Source organism: Gadus morhua, chromosome 4 (genome assembly GCF_902167405.1).
Source record: "Gadus morhua chromosome 4, gadMor3.0, whole genome shotgun sequence".
In the NCBI taxonomy this organism is placed as follows: Eukaryota; Metazoa; Chordata; class Actinopteri; order Gadiformes; family Gadidae; genus Gadus; species Gadus morhua.
Genome location: NC_044051.1, coordinates 40,515,438 through 40,531,884, shown reverse-complemented (window position 1 = coordinate 40,531,884; position 16,447 = coordinate 40,515,438). Strand labels below are relative to the sequence as shown.

The window sequence follows — 16,447 nt, the reverse complement described above, 5'->3', positions numbered from 1 at the left end:
AAATCACTGCATGAAAACTCGAAAGTCATGTGGATGATTTATGTTCAAAACATGCCCATAGGTCTCGAGTTTGTATCCCCCAACCCCTAACAGATATCATACAAAGCCACATGCCTTTGACCAAAAAAAACATGTATGGATTCATTAAATTAGGTATGTTTGTTATTATATGGTTATTATCTGTTGAATGTGTATTGAATTAAGTTTACAGTAACCCAAGCTCCATAAAAAAATCTAATTAATTAGTTTTTTACAAACTTGTTGGTTTTTGTGCTGCGGTGCCACTAAACTGACTTAAGTGTTTTTACTGTAGCATTTTTTTTTATAATTCGATGTTAAAGTTATCACCAATACGCATGTGTTACTATGTAGGCAGAAATAAAATAAATCATCAAAAAAATCATAAGAAATTGTTTTCTACGGACTCATGATGTCCCTTGGTACCTCTGTGCGGATTTTCACGTTGAGTGCATTCATTTGAAATATTTTGATGTGAAAAACATCGTGTGTGTGTGTGTGTGTGTGTGTGTGTGTGTGTGTGTGTGTGTGTGTGTGTGTGTGTGTGTGTGTGTGTGTGTGTGTGTGTGTGTGTGTGTGTGTGTGTGTGTGTGTGTGTGTGTGTGTGTGTGTGTGTGTGTGTGTGTGTGTGTGTGTGTCCGTGTCCCCAGTAGCAGTTTAGAAAAATATAGGAGATAGCGTATAGAAAAATGTCACACATTGACCTTCTGCCACCACTAGAGGGAGTCGTTTCTTAGCAGAAGGCAGACATGAATCTAGGGGTGTGACTTAATTCCACACCACTGGTGCATTTTTAACAACACTCGGCTAGTGTTGATTTTGAATATCACCTTCCCTCCTGGAGCAAACTTGAGGCATTTTAAAGGGAAAAATGAAAATAAACCAACATGCGCCAACATTTCTGGTCACCAAAGATTTGACCAAAACCAACTTGTTCACAAAGAGCGCTTTGTTTATTTATATACTAGACCTGTAACGGACGTAATTAACGTGGAGAAAGGGCAGGCCAGTGTGACGCGTTGAACCCACAAGGCGTGCGTGTGACGTCAGCGCGGACTGCTCATCCTCCTCGTCTCTCCCATTCCACTGCTCCGTGCGGGACAGTCTGCGTTAGGGCAGTGTGCGTTGGGACAGAGCGGAGGGTGCACGCCCACAGCTGAAAACCCTCAAGGAAATTGCCGAGTTTTTTCGCAGGGGAGCTATCAATTGAAAGGTAAAGCCACGACAAAACAATATTTTGAAGACGTATTAGGATCTAAATGTATCACAAGTTAAATACAACGAAAGTGCTGGAGTTTCGTTTAGGCTAGTCCAGCATTAATTGATCAGGAAGTTGATTAATGGACCAAAACTTGATTGCCTAGTTAATAGCAATTATATAACTCGCTAAGACAATTCTCTCCTCATCTCTCTCATCTCGCTATCTTTCTCCCCCATCTCCGTTTCCTCCTCTCCCTCCCCTTTTACTCTCATATCAGATGTTTTTCACTTCAGTAAATATATTTTCGTAGCACATTAAACCGAAATTAGCCTTTTAATAACAAATGTTTTACAACAAATATTTGTAGAATATAAAAACCGTATTTGTATTTAAACAAAATTAACCAATTATCTTATTTGACAAGCAACTCCTAAACGACAGAGCTGATTTCCAGAAGGTAGCGTGGAGGTTTCCCATCTGTTGGAATGTAAAGATTTCCAAGAAGGAAATGCATCTTTAAGGGAATGCTGGGTTAGGCAACATAGTTGTTCACTTAAACAGCTGCTCAACATCCTGGCTTTAGTACTTTAGGTTTCCTGTTTTTAAATAAGTCCCGGAGAATTGAACAGGCTTCAGATTTTAGTAGAAGTGTGAGAATGTGTGAACCATGGAAGGAGGGAGAAGAGAGAGACAAAGAGGGAGATAGAGAGAGGGAGATAGAGAGTGTGTGTGTGTGTGTGTGTGTGTGTGTGTGTGTGTGTGTGTGTGTGTGTGTGTGTGTGTGTGTGTGTGTGTGTGTGTGTGTGTGTGTGTGTGTGTGTGTGTGTGTGTGTGTGTGTGTGTAAGAGAGAAAAAATGTGTGTGTGAGTCTTGAACCCACAGTTGGATTGGGTTTTATTGTGCAATGCAAAACAACTTTAATGGCTTTGTTTTGGATGTTTGTAAACTGCGGAGCGATGATTAATTCCTCTGATTGAAGGTTCTGCTGGGGATCGGGGAGTCTAGGAACCGTTGGAAGAAGATTTAATGTAAAGAGACAGAACCTACTCCACCCTCTCTGCACTTAAAGACTGTGGATATTGCCTATGATAGCCCATGCTTTAACATGGCTCTTGACATCTGTTCTCCTACCGGTTTTCACATCTGGAGATGATATGTTGTCATGTTTCATTTGTTGCCAAACACACTCTGACCTCGAAGATTGTGCAAGACAGATACACAAAAAAACACACATTTGTGTGTGTCACTCCCACCCTACTGACATGCTGTGTACCGAGGTAGGGGCTTAAAATGTGGGGCGTATATTGAAACGTTTACGTATTAGGGTAGAGACGTTAAGATCTGGTTACGTTAGGGTAGGGGATGGTTGTGATAGGGTTAGTGTTAGGGTTAGGTATCTTTTGGTAAGGGGTAGTTGTTGTTAGTTAGCTGTTACAGATGGTTAAGATGAAGACCGACATGTTTTGGTTTGGACACAACAAGGGATAGAGATTGGTAAATTACGGATAGAGATGGTTTAGTAAAGGCTAGGTTAAGGATAGAGAGGATTAAGGTAGGGCAACGTTGGGATAGAGGTTAGGTAAGTGCTGAAGATGGCTAGGGCTTATTTTGGGATAGGGATTATTAAGATAGGACTAAGTTTGGGCTCAAGATGGTTAAGTTAGGGTTCCTGAAGGAATAAAGACGATTAAGTTAGGGCTGTAGATGGTTGAGTTAGGGTTCCTGAAGGAATAAAGACGATTGAGTTAGGGCTATCGATGGTGGAGTTAGGGTTCCTGAAGGTATAAAGAAGATTAAGTTAGGGCTGTAGATGGTTGAGTTAGGGTTCCTGAAGGAATAAAGACGATTGAGTTAGGGCTATCGATGGTGGAGTTAGGGTTCCTGAAGGTATAAAGAAGATTAAGTTAGGGCTGTAGATGGTGGAGTTTGGGTTCCTGAAGGAATAAAGACGATTAAGTTTGGGCTTCAGATGGTTGAGTTATGGCGCCATAAGGAATAAAGAAGATTTAGGCCCAATCCCATTTCTACCCCTTACCCCTCCCCCTTCCCCCTCCCCCTTGTTTTAAAGGGGTAAGGGGGAGAAATGGGATTGATCTTTAGGCCCAATCCCATTTCTACCCCTTCCCCCTTCCCCTTCAAAACAAGGGGAAGGGGTAAGGGGTGGAAATGGGATTGGGCCTACATTTGCGCGAGAGATGGTTAAGTTATGGCTAAATTAGGACTAGAGATGGTTAAGATAGGACTAGAGATGGTATAGTTAGTTCTGGAGATGGTTAAGTTAGGACTAGGGATGGCTAAATTAGACTAGAGATTGTTCTCCTGCTGCATTCTGGGAGTGAGGCGGGCTGCTGGGCAGAGGAAGTGTTGACACTTTATCAGTTCCTCTTGTCCTGGTAAAAATACCCCCGTGTGTGTGTGTGTGTGTGTGTGTGTGTGTGTGTGTGTGTGTGTGTGTGTGTGTGTGTGTGTGTGTGTGTGTGTGTGTGTGTGTGTGTGTGTGTGTGTGTGTGTGTGTGTGTGTGTGTGTGTGTGCTCTAGTGTCACCAAACTACCAGCGACCGCCGGTCCGCCGATGACTGGAGAATAGATAGTTAGATAATAGGTTAGAGATGGTTAGGTATTGGTTAGTTATTAGGTCAGAGCTGGTTAGGTATTGGTTAGTTACTAGGTCAGAGACGGTTAGTTACTAGGTTAGAGATGGTTAGTTACTAGGTTAGAGATGGTTAGGTACTAGGTTAGAGATGGTTAGTTATTAGGTTAGAGATGGTTAGGTACTAGGTTAGAGACGGTTAGGTACTAGGTTAGAGATGGTTAGTTATTAGGTTAGAGACGGTTAGGTACTAGGTTAGAGATGGTTAGTTATTAGGTTAGAGATGGTTAGTTATTAGGTTAGAGATGGTTAGGTACTAGGTTAGAGATGGTTAGGTACTAGGTTAGAGATGGTTAGGTACTAGGTTAGAGAGGGTTAGGTATTGGTTAGTTATTAGGTTAGAGCTGGTTAGGTATTGGTTAGTTATTAGGTTAGAGCTGGTTAGGTATTGGTTAGTTACTAGGTCAGAGACGGTTAGGTACTAGGTTAGAGATGGTTAGTTATTAGGTTAGAGATGGTTAGGTACTAGGTTAGAGATGGTTAGGTACTAGGTTAGAGATGGTTAGTTATTAGGTTAGAGATGGTTAGGTACTAGGTTAGAGACGGTTAGGTACTAGGTTAGAGACGGTTAGGTACTAGGTTAGAGACGGTTAGTTATTAGGTTAGAGATGGTTAGTTATTAGGTTAGAGACGGTTAGGTACTAGGTTAGAGACGGTTAGGTACTAGGTTAGAGATGGTTAGGTACTAGGTTAGAGATGGTTAGGTACTAGGTTAGAGATGGTTAGGTACTAGGTTAGAGATGGTTAGGTACTAGGTTAGAGTTGGTTAGTTATTAGGTTAGAGTTGGTTAGGTACTAGGTTAGAGATGGTTAGGTACTAGGTTAGAGTTGGTTACTAGGTTAGAGACGGCTAGGTACTAGGTTAGAGATGGTTAGTTATTAGGTTAGAGATGGTTAGGTACTAGGTTAGAGATGGTTAGTTATTAGGTTAGAGATGGTTAGGTATTAGGTATTATGTTAGAGCCGGTTAGGGTTAGAGATGATGCGGGTTTAGGTAATGATAACATGGTTAGGCTTGGTGTACGAGATGGTTTGGTATAAGTACATAGATGGTATTAGTTGAGTGATGGTTAGGTATTAGGTGAGAGACGGTTAGGGTTAGGGTTAGTGATGGTCAGGTGTTTGTTTAGAGATGGTTAGGGTTAGGGTGAGTGATGGTTAGGTTGTAGGTGAGAGACGGTTCGCCCTGTTTACACGCCTTTCCGACTGTCCTCAGAGTTGCCATGACGACCAGGGCGGTGACGGTGTCCCTGCTGATGTGGCTCTACCTCAGTCAGGTAAACATGGCCGATGGAAAGACAGACGTGTGGAAAAGAACGAGGCCGCAAAAAAAATGAATGCAGAATTTGGTATCGCTGAAGTTAATTTTAGTGTGTGTGTGTGTGTGTGTGTGTTTGTGTGTGTGTGTGTGTGTTTATTTGTACGTGTATGCCTATGCGTGTGTGTGTGTATGTTTCTGTTCCTGTGTGTTTTTGTGTCTGTTTATGTGTGTGTCTGTGTCTGTGTGTGTGCGTGTGTACGTGTATCCCCTTACGTATGCTTGTGTGTACGTGTGTGTGTGTGTGTGTGTGTGTGTGTGTGTGTGTGTGTGTGTGTGTGTGTGTGTGTGTGTGTGTGTGTGTGTGTGTGTGTGTGCGCGTGACGCCTCCACCGCCAGCCTGCTGCGGTCGCTAGCTCGGAGGCTAACGCCGCGGAGTCCAAACAGACCAACCGCCAGCCTGCTACGGTCGCTAGCTCGGAGGCTAACGCCGCGGAGTCCAAACAGACCAACCATCACCACGGCGGCAACCGGATCACAACGGCGCAGTACGAGTGCTTCCAGAGGATACTGAAGGAGTCCCACCCCCAGACAGGTCCCTCTACGCCCACAACACAGCAATGCACACACAGGCCGTCCAAGGCAGTAAACCACCCCCACTAGGCCATAGTACAGGGTACTACAGTGTAGCTTACCAGCAGTGTTTGTAATAACTCTTTGTGTGTGTGTGTGTGTGTGTGTGTGTGTGTGTGTGTGTGTGTGTGTGTGTGTGTGTGTGTGTGTGTGTGTGTGTGTGTGTGTGTGTGTGTGTGTGTGTGTGTGTGTGTGTGTGTGTGTGTATCAGGCCCGATGTGCAACAGAACCTGGGACGGGTGGCTCTGTTGGGACCAGACGGAGGCCGGCTTCACCACAGAGCAGTTTTGTCCGGACTACTTCGAAGACTTTGACCCTAAAGGTCAATTCCCTCCTCCCCCTCTCCCTCATCTCCTCCTCCTCCTTCTTCTCCTCCCCCTCTCCCTCATCTCCTCCTCCTTCTTCTCCTCCTCCTCCTCCTCCTCCTCCTCCTCCTCCTCCTCCTCCTCCTCCTCCTCCTCCTCCTCCTCCTCCTCCTTCTTCTTCCTCATCTCCTCCTCCTCCTCCTCCTCCTCTTCCTCATCTCCTCCTCCTCCTCCTTCTCCTCCTCCTCCTCCTCCTCCTCTATACCTCCCCCCCTCTCCTCCACCTTTCTCCCTCCACCTGCTTTTCACCCTCCTCCTCTCCTCCTCTTCCTCATTGTCCCCTTTCCCTCCTCTCATCTTCCTACTCTCCTTTTACCTCATCCCCTCCTCCTTCCCCACCTCTCTCCCTCCTCTTCCTCCTCCTCACCTCTTCCTCCTTCTTCTCCTCCTCTCCTCCTCCCTTCCTCACCTCTTCCTCCTTCTTCTCCACCTCTCTCCCTCCTCTTCCTCACCTCTTCCTCCTTCTTCTCCTCCTCTCCTCCTCCCTTCCTTCCCCTCCTTTCCTCCTCCTCCTCTTCCTCTCCCTCTTCGTCCTCTCCTCCTCTTGTCCCCTTCCGTTACGCTAGATGGTGACCTTTGACCTTTTCGTTGACAGCGATGGCGTCCAAGGTGTGTACGGACGAGGGCCAGTGGGGGCGCCACCCCGAGAGCAGCCGGACCTGGACCAACTACACCACCTGCAAGACCCACACGGTGCAGGGTCACAAGGTAACCCCACCCCCCCCCCCCCCCCATCTGGCCAACCCCAGCCCCTTCCCCATCTAGCCCCCCCAAGCCCCTAGTCCACCTGACCCCCCCCCCCCCCCCCGAATCCCCTAGCCTAACGTTGTATACACACAATACCATCAGTAGATCACCCCTCTACGCCATTTTGTTTTTAAGACTCGATGAGTAGATTGCCGAACACAGAGCTTGCGTGTTGCTGACGGATGTCACAAGCTCTGTGTTCGTCAATGTACTTATCGAGTCTTAAAAACAAATGGCGTCGACGGGTGATCTACTGATGGTATTTTGTGTATAAAATGTCATTTTTAATAAACAATCTGTACACTTACAAAGTTCTCAATGCCTCTTTTTATATGTTAAGACCCTTATTATACGACTAAAGAAGTGTCGGGCTACTTCTAGCCTTTTAAGTGGTTGAAAATAGCGATTTAGTTTTTACCATAACCACTGCCCCCATCGTTCCAAGTTTATAGCGTTTTGACAGAATCGGCTAAAAACAGCCAACTGAAGAAAGCCCCTATGCGTTTTTTGTGCTCCAAAACGAACGTTTCAACTCGTTATCATTCAAAACATATCCCAAATCCATTTTGCACCGGAATTACCCTTTAAATGAACTAAAAAAATCACGGACAAAATGGACGTCTTCTAATTTTCCCGCCTTTTCCTTCTCCCCTTGTCCTCCAGACTGCGATGAACCTCTTCTACCTGGCTCTGCTTGGTCACGGCCTGTCTCTGACCTCGCTCCTCATCTCCTTGGCGATATTCTTCCACTTCAAGTAAGTGCCAGCAACGACGTCTGAGGGCTTCCATCACACGCTAATAAATATTACACATTGCCATAAAAAGTCATATTTTAAAGTTGATCTTAAAAAAAATAAAAAAAGTCTAATAGATGGCTTAGGCAGATAGTGGTTATGGAATGTGAGAAGCACTCTGATTGGCTTAGGATATAGTCAATGTGGCACAGTGAAGGCGAGTAGACTTTTGAGTTAGGAGAGAAGAGATAGGTTAGATATCACAATTTGGAGAAAATAATTGACTTTTCTCAGGCAATTATGCGATGAGGCGATTATGCGAACGATTTTGAATTATGCACGTATTGCAAAACATGGAATTACGGCCGCAGAGTGTCGTGTTCTGGAGGTCAGGATGTCAGGAGGTCAGGAGGTCAGGAGCTCTGGGCTGAGCTGTGGAAGAGTTTTGAAGGAATGTTTATGTCTGTCTCCCGGTGAGCGATAGCGGTCAGGGAAAGTGTGAGGCGGCCAAACTAAACAGTTTCAACATGCTAATGGCTCGGCTGGCAATTGTTCCCAACAATGGACAATGCCGGGACGAGGAAGAGCCAGGAACACACGCGCGGTCATAAGAAAGAGTCCCAGAGATACTTCCTCGCTTGTTTTAAACACTCACACACTCGGAGCGTGTTGAGTCAACGCCCGGTCGGGGAAGAACACAGAATACGCCTGCCCTCGGAAACGCCAGTTTATTTGTACAGCACGTGTGTATTGTGAAGGGCGGGTTTATCGCTGCTCCACGTGAAAGGATGAAGTGAAGTAAAGTATAGATGGAAACGTATAGGGACGAAACAGTAAAACAATCATTTTTATGATGCCCACTAAAAAAAACTATTCTGGAGTATTAAGACATTCCCCGGTGAGTATAGTATTTATCGTTTACATCCCAGTCAGTCTGTCAGTCTCTCTCTCTTCCTCTCTTCCTCCCTCTCCCTCCCTCCCCCTCTCCTTCTCTCCCACACTAACAGTGTCTCTCTCTCGCCCCTTCTCTCTCTGCAGAACTTTAAGCTGCCAGAGGATCACACTCCACAAGAACCTGTTCTTCTCCTTCGTGCTGAACTCGGGCATCACCATCATCTGGTATACCACGGTGAACAACCACAACGACCCCATGCAGAGTAACACCGTGGGTACCCGAGCACCACCATGCAGGTTCTGACACTATATTATGTTAGATGGCTGCTTGGTTCACTTCTGGAAGGAGACAACGGCAGCACACATCAGTAAAAAATAAATAAATAAATAGAAACATACATGAATGGACTGCAGAAAATGAAATATAGATCTGTCTAAAAAATGTATATACTGTTAGCCTCATAGCATCATTTGTTTCGTCCTATTTTAAGGTTTTCTGACACATTTTTTGCCAAACACATTGGTTTGATCCCAAAGACAGCAACTATCCGTTGAGCGTTGGTGAGACGGGAAGTTGAAGTATATACACATATCCCCTGTTATGATTGGTTATGTCCTGTGCCCAGGGGAGTTAAAGGGATTGTAACTGATGTTACCTGTGCCAAAGAGAGCTATAAGGGTTGTGATTGGTTGTGTCCTGTGCCCAGGTGAGCTACAATGGTTCTGATTGGTTGTGTCCTTCCCCCAGGTGAGCTGTAAGGTGATCATGTTCATCCACCTCTACCTGATGACGTGTAACTACTTCTGGATGCTGTGTGAGGGCATCTACCTGCACACACTCATCGTGGTGGCCGTGTTCGCAGAGAAACAGCATCTGTTGTGGTACTACCTGCTGGGATGGGGTAAGAACCCGCGACCATACTGGGTTACGACCTTCTGGGACGGAGTGACAGCCTGTGAACTCAGCTGGTCCTACCTGCTGGGATAGGGTTAGAACCCAAAACCTCATATGATATTAACTACTGGGATGGGGTAAGAACCCATGACCTCATGACATGAGGCACTTCCCGCTTGGATGGGGTGATAACCCATTTTTTTTACAGTGTATGGTAAGAAGAAACCCATGACTTGATGTGGGATTATCTACTGTGATGGGTCAGGAACCTATCATTTTAGATGATACCTCTGCTGCAATGGGATTAGAATATACAACGTGGGACTCACTACTGGAAACGGGTTTATGGGCCGGATAGGATTAAAGGTTGTGTGTTCAAGTCCCCAATGTCCACAGTCTCTTCTAGGCATACAGCTCCTTCTCATGAATTACGTTTATATTCAAAAACAATGCATAGACAAAGCAGGTAAATAGTAAAAACCCGATGTGTGCAACTATATAAGTATAGTTGCACACATCCAATTTCAATGTGAAAGCAGCAAGGTCATTTTGAAGTGTCGCTCTATTGTAACGCAACTCGTTGGAACTTGCAGGTTTCCCGTTGGTCCCAGCCCTGATTCACGCGGTGGCCCGGTACTGCTATTACAACGACACGTAAGCCTCTGGGCCCAGTGCTCTTCCCCTATCGATCACTGGTAGAACACAACGGTAGCTAATCTCCATGTCCAGCCCAAGTATGTCTGCATGTACTGTATGGAAAGTTTTAAAGTTTGAACAGACACAGACACAGACACAGAGAGACAGAGAGACAGACAGACAGACAGACTATTTCACTTCCTGTTCAATAACAAAATGCCTGTAGAACAGATTCTGGCTCTGAATCGAGTCGTTCTGACCGGACTGGTTACATTCGGCCCCGTTCCATTTGTTCAGATTCTAGTTTTTCTGGATGTTCTTTGTGTTCTGATTCGATGTTTTCTGCACCTGCCGTCTCAGCTGTTGGATCCGATCGGACACGTCACTGCTCTACATCATCCACAGTCCCATCTGTGCTGCATTACTGGTACGGCCTAAGATGGGTGGAGCCCAGTTTGGCCCCAAGCAGCAGAGAGTTCAAATAAATTTGAGTTTCACACTGACCTTTCAGCGATGCTAATATGCGCTAACCAATCACGTTCAAATAAGTTGTCGTGTCCTCGAACATATCATAACGAATACACAGTTTTATCGATTACTAATTAATAAATACCCCACTGCCGTACAGCTAAAAGAAAACAATGAAGGAAAACAAATAGTTTGCATTTCGGAAAATCAGTCCTAATTTGGGATTCCGCAACGCCTAGCCTAGCGCCTACACAGACTGACTCAAACCCCCGACCTAACCCAGCCTACACACAGTCTCCAATGCCCCGCCTAGCCTAGCGCCTTCATAGTCTGTATCCACAGCTAGCCTAGCACCTACACAGGATGTATCCACAGCTAGCCTCGCACCTACACAGGATGTATCCACAGCTAGCCTAGCACCTACACAGGATGTATTCAATGCTAGCCTAGCACCTACACAGGATGTATCCACAGCTAGCCTAGCACCTACACAGGATGTATTCAATGCTAGCCTAGCACCTACACAGGATGTATTCAATGCTAGCCTAGCACCTACACAGGATGTATCCACAGCTAGCCTAGCACCTACACAGGATGTATTCAATGCTAGCCTAGCACCTACACAGGATGTATTCAATGCTAGCCTAGCACCTACACAGGATGTATCCACAGCTAGCCTAGCACCTACACAGGATGTATTCAATGCTAGCCTAGCACCTACACAGGATGTATCCACAGCTAGCCTAGCACCTACACAGGATGTATTCAATGCTAGCCTAGCACCTACACAGGATGTATCCACAGCTAGCCTAGCACCTACACAGGATGTATTCAATGCTAGCCTAGCACCTACACAGGATGTATCCACAGCTAGCCTAGCACCTACACAGGATGTATTCAATGCTAGCCTAGCACCTACACAGGATGTATTCAATGCTAGCCTAGCACCTACACAGGATGTATCCACAGCTAGCCTAGCACCTACACAGGATGTATTCAATGCTAGCCTAGCACCTACACAGGATGTATTCAATGCTAGCCTAGCACCTACACAGGATGTATCCACAGCTAGCCTAGCACCTACACAGGATGTATTCAATGCTAGCCTAGCACCTACACAGGATGTATCCACAGCTAGCCTAGCACCTACACAGGATGTATTCAATGCTAGCCTAGCACCTACACAGGATGTATCCACAGCTAGCCTAGCACCTACACAGGATGTATTCAATGCTAGCCTAGCACCTACACAGGATGTATCCACAGCTAGCCTAGCACCTACACAGGATGTATTCAATGCTAGCCTAGCACCTACACAGGATGTATCCACAGCTAGCCTAGCACCTACACAGGATGTATCCACAGCTAGCCTAGCACCTACACAGGATGTATCCACAGCTAGCCTAGCACCTACACAGGATGTATTCAATGCTAGCCTAGCGCTGGAGCTGCCCACACTTGGTCCCGCTAGTTCTTCCTACAAAATGTGCAAGCGGGCAAACTTCCCATCGAGAGACATAAAAGCACCCATGGTCCCGTTTACGAGCAAACGTTGACATGACCGGACTTGAACTCTCATTCCAGGTAAACTTATTCTTCCTGCTCAACATCGTGCGTGTGCTCATCACCAAGCTGAAGGTGACCCACAAGGCGGAGTTCAGCCTCTATATGAAGGCCGTGAGGGCCACCCTGATCCTCATCCCCCTCCTGGGCATCCATTTTGTCCTGTTACCCTACAAGGGCCCCTCTGAGGTGTACCAGTACGTCATGAACATCTTCATTCACACCCAGGTGAGGACAAATTACGCAGAATGCGCCATGCTTGTATGGTTTAAGCTACAAGAAAATAATAAAGTTATGCTAAGTCAAAGAGCCAAAGTTCCTTTAATAAGCTAAGCTACAATAAGGTAAGCTTCTACAAGATGAGCTAATATAAGGATGTATTTGCATAGGATAAACTTGTATAAGATAGTACAAGTTAAACTTCATAGATGGGAAAATAATAATTTAGCTAACTCAAAGTGCCAAAGTTTATTTCAACAAGACTACCCAGTACTGTCGATTTGGTCTTATGCTCTTATGAACAATGGCCGATCAGTTAAAGAGATATAATGATCCTCATCCTGTTTTCGTCCTGCAGGGTCTTCTAGTAGCCACCATATTTTGCTTCTTCAACGGAGAGGTAGGTGGTTCTGTTTGGTTTAGTAGTTGAATTCACTCTGCTCGAAGTTGCATAAAACATTAAGGTTGTGTTCGATTTAAGGTGTTGTGTGCTTCTGTTGCACTCTACAACGTCCAGAGGATTACACAAAGAGCCTCGGAGGGACAGCCCGTTGGATAAATCAAACAAACGCTAATTCCCTGATCCCCGTCCAGCTCTTTAAGGAGAGTGTGCCTTCCTGGCATCAGTTGGGAAACGCAGTGGAGTCAACCAGTAGCGCCATGCCAACAGGGTTCAAAACATGCTCCAAAAAACAATATTTCTAATAGGAAAAGGTAATTGTTCGCAGTTAAGTGGCAACTGCGACTGCGAATAGAGAGCCAAGATAACCCCTAACTCATAACAGGGTGAAAAACACACAGCAGTGCAGCATTTCCACTTGCATTGAGGGCATTAAGCAGACGCTTTTATCCAAAGTAATTTACAATACTTATATTTGTCAGAAGAAAGAGAAACAACAACATATCACTGTCGGTACGGACTTAGAATATCTTTATTTGAATTAGAATTAGAATATCTTTATTGTCATTGTAACAAGTACAACGAAATTAAGTGCAGTCCTTGTTCAGTGCAAAAACATCACATTGAGGTTGTACGTACGCATGCATAAATAAATAAATTAATTAAAACTATAAAAATAGTCAACTATAGTCAACTTAAGTGCACTAAAAAACACATAAGACATAACACAACATTCACATTCATAAATCTGCTTACACAAATGTGATACACAACTATGCTTTGGTAGCAACATTTAGTGAGGTTATGGCTGTTTGGTGAAAACTGTTTTGTAGTCTGTTTGTTCTTGTTTTCGTGGACCTGTATCTCCTGCCTGATGGCAGTAGTTCAAACAGATTGTGACCGGGGTGTGATGAGTCCTGCAGGATGGATTTGGCCTTTTTTTTTTAGCTAGGATGTTCATCGAATCAAGTGCCAAGCAATAACAATTGCTAGGTTAACTCATTCTCCCTGCACAACAAAAGCTACACATGAATCCGTGCACACGTTTGAAGAGATACGTTGTGTGTTGGATCGGCCTTTCACCGGCCCCTTCTGCCTCCTGGTCCCCAGGTCCAGACGGTCCTACGGAGACACTGGAACCAGCAGCGCATGCAGTTCGGCGGTACCTTCGCCAACGCCGACGTCTTCCGCTCCGCCTCCTACGTGGCCTCGTCCCTGACGGAGGTGCACCGCTGCTACAGCATCGAGAGCCACACCGAGTACCTGAACGGCAAGAACTACCAGGACATCCAGACGCCGGTGCACACCATCCACAGATCGGACATGCCCTTCGCCTGAGCCACCGGCCACCGCAGCCCCGACGACCACCCCTCCCAAAAAAACAACGTCCAATCAGAGACTCAGACTCCATGGTTAGATATCTAAACCAATCAATCACAGGGTGGAGTTACCGTTCCTGTGAAGATTGGGCGTCAGGAGTCATGGCGGCCAGCTCCCACCTGTGTACTTGAAGACGCGTGGGAAATTTGTGTCTTGAAACAACAACGTCACACTTGGGTCAGAATCGACATCAGCGGGAGTCATTGCGTGAATTATTTGACATATTCCTTTATATTTTCCATCCCGACGCTTCACCTAAGGCCTGCCTCAATGATCACAGAGCCTGGGAGGGCTTCTGAGGGAGATATTCAAGATAATTTGAGTCCAATGTCTCGGTTCCTATAGTCAGAATAAAAGTTTGTAAATATTCACATGCTCTAGAACAGACACACTCATCGAATGGAGCTAGCCTGCTTCCCGTATTGGGGATCGAAACTCGACAGAAAGCATCTACTGTAAACCCAACACTGGATTTTAACTGGACAGATGTCTACCCTTGGATTCTTGGGGGTTACGCAGGGCGGAACCTTCAAACAGTGCACCGAAAAGAAAAAACAATGTCTCAATAACTACTGATATTGGATTATTTGAAAGGTCACATGGGTAACAAATTCAGGCAGGTCCCTGATCGGTATGCAGATAGATAAATACATTTAGGAAGTAAATATGAAACATGAAAATACAGAACATTTATTTTCGTTTTTTTTATTGACTTTCCCTTTATTTATTTCTATGTGACTTTACAAATGCTCTAATAATATCAGACACTCGTGATAACTATTTATGCGTTTGTTTAATGACTAATTTGTTTTTTGGACGGGGTCAGCCCTACATAGTCTAACACTGACCCCCGTCGTACAGGAAGAGAAATTAAATCATTTATGTTCCTATATATCCTTCCAGGAACACTTAGCAGAGCCGTGGGTAGTTTTCAACATATCATTGTCCATATCTGGGACAATAATCATGGAATACTAAGTCAACTTGGACGGCTAACGGCCAGCTAAAAGATATTATATTGTACTTGAAATATGCATATGTTTTATGTTAGTGAAAGCAATGGATACAATCATTACTGTATTAAAATCACTGAAATAATATAAAAGCATCAAATTTGTGAGAACTTTATATGTCAAATGACAATCCAATTCCCAACTGATTCCATATTAGTTTGAGTTATTCCAAGATGTATCCTTATACTTATAGCAGCTATACACAATGGGACAAGTGGACAATATAGTGAATATGGAAAGAGAAAGGAGACATGCACAGATGCCCAATATTTTTTATTTTTTTCCAAAATTCCAAAATTCTGGAACAGTGCCAGTGAAAACAACAGGACGTAATTCAGAGTGGGACTAAGCTTTGTGTCTAATGCAATTCCTTAGGGATAGCCGTACTGGGAGCATACAAAATAAAAGTCCTCATGTAGCGATAGCACATTCTGGGAACTAACAAAATAAAAGTCCTCATGTAGCGATAGCACATTCTGGGAACTAACAAAATAAAAGTCCTAATGTAGAGATAGCACATTCTAGGAACAGAATGAACAGTGGCCGGCTGATCTTTCAAATATCTTTTAAATTCCTCTTATTGTTATAATCACAGCGAAATAGAAACTACGAACACGGATTGAATAAGTGCATATCAAATCATGTGTCGATGCGTCAACCAACACTTTTTTAATAACTAAATTCCCATTAACGAAGTCCACCATGTTGGATGTTGTTCCTGACGTCAAGTCGGACAAAAACCAGAGCACCGAAATGATACCAAATTTCCGACCTATATTTTAACGTATATATGTTATTTTTTTAACAAGTCGGAACTCGAGTTGTCTTGAACGCAGCATTAACCCCCTCAGCGAGAGCCATCTGGTCAATCAGATGCCCCCAGCCTTGTCCTCTACCTCCCACCACAGCGGTGGCGGCCATTTTGTGAGTTCCACTTTCCTGTGGTCCCAGCTGGGGACGCAGACTACGCAAACACTCTTCCTGTTTCTAAGAATACATTGCCATTGACCTGAATGTGTTCCCCCCCCCCCAGTGTACATGGATAAACTGGCGTACCCTCACTGTATGCCTCCTATCCAACTTTTGTGGACTGAGATATTATACTGTGGTGTCTTTACATATTCCAGAGTATTGCATTTAGTCGCGTCATAGGACATGTTGTGAGTGAACAATTGTGAAAAAAAACAAAAAAAACTGTAGCAAATAGTATACACATATATTATGGCCAACACCAGTAACAAGCTCACTAGGGGATTCTCTTGGCTCTATTTATCTTGTAGTTCTAGTGACGTTTAATTACAGTCAACATTTGGGAAATGGTTAAAACACTTATAGCTGAGGGACTGAGGGAACATAGTCAGCTTAACTGTAAG

General features: G+C 44.7%; 1 protein-coding gene across 1 annotated transcript; it reads left to right on the top strand.

The window, feature by feature from the left end:
- Window positions 1–1,075: 1,075 nt before the first annotated feature.
- Window positions 1,076–15,169, top strand: LOC115542239 (calcitonin gene-related peptide type 1 receptor). Its single transcript, XM_030354406.1, has 13 exons — window positions 1,076–1,231; window positions 5,086–5,146; window positions 5,527–5,722; window positions 5,972–6,082; window positions 6,721–6,833; window positions 7,536–7,627; window positions 8,645–8,771; window positions 9,249–9,402; window positions 9,989–10,049; window positions 10,392–10,458; window positions 12,084–12,290; window positions 12,640–12,681; window positions 13,792–15,169. The coding sequence occupies exons 2-13, from the start codon at window positions 5,093–5,095 to the stop codon at window positions 14,017–14,019; spliced, it is 1,452 nt and encodes a 483-aa protein (XP_030210266.1). The 5' UTR covers window positions 1,076–1,231; window positions 5,086–5,092; the 3' UTR covers window positions 14,020–15,169.
- Window positions 15,170–16,447: the final 1,278 nt, after the last annotated feature.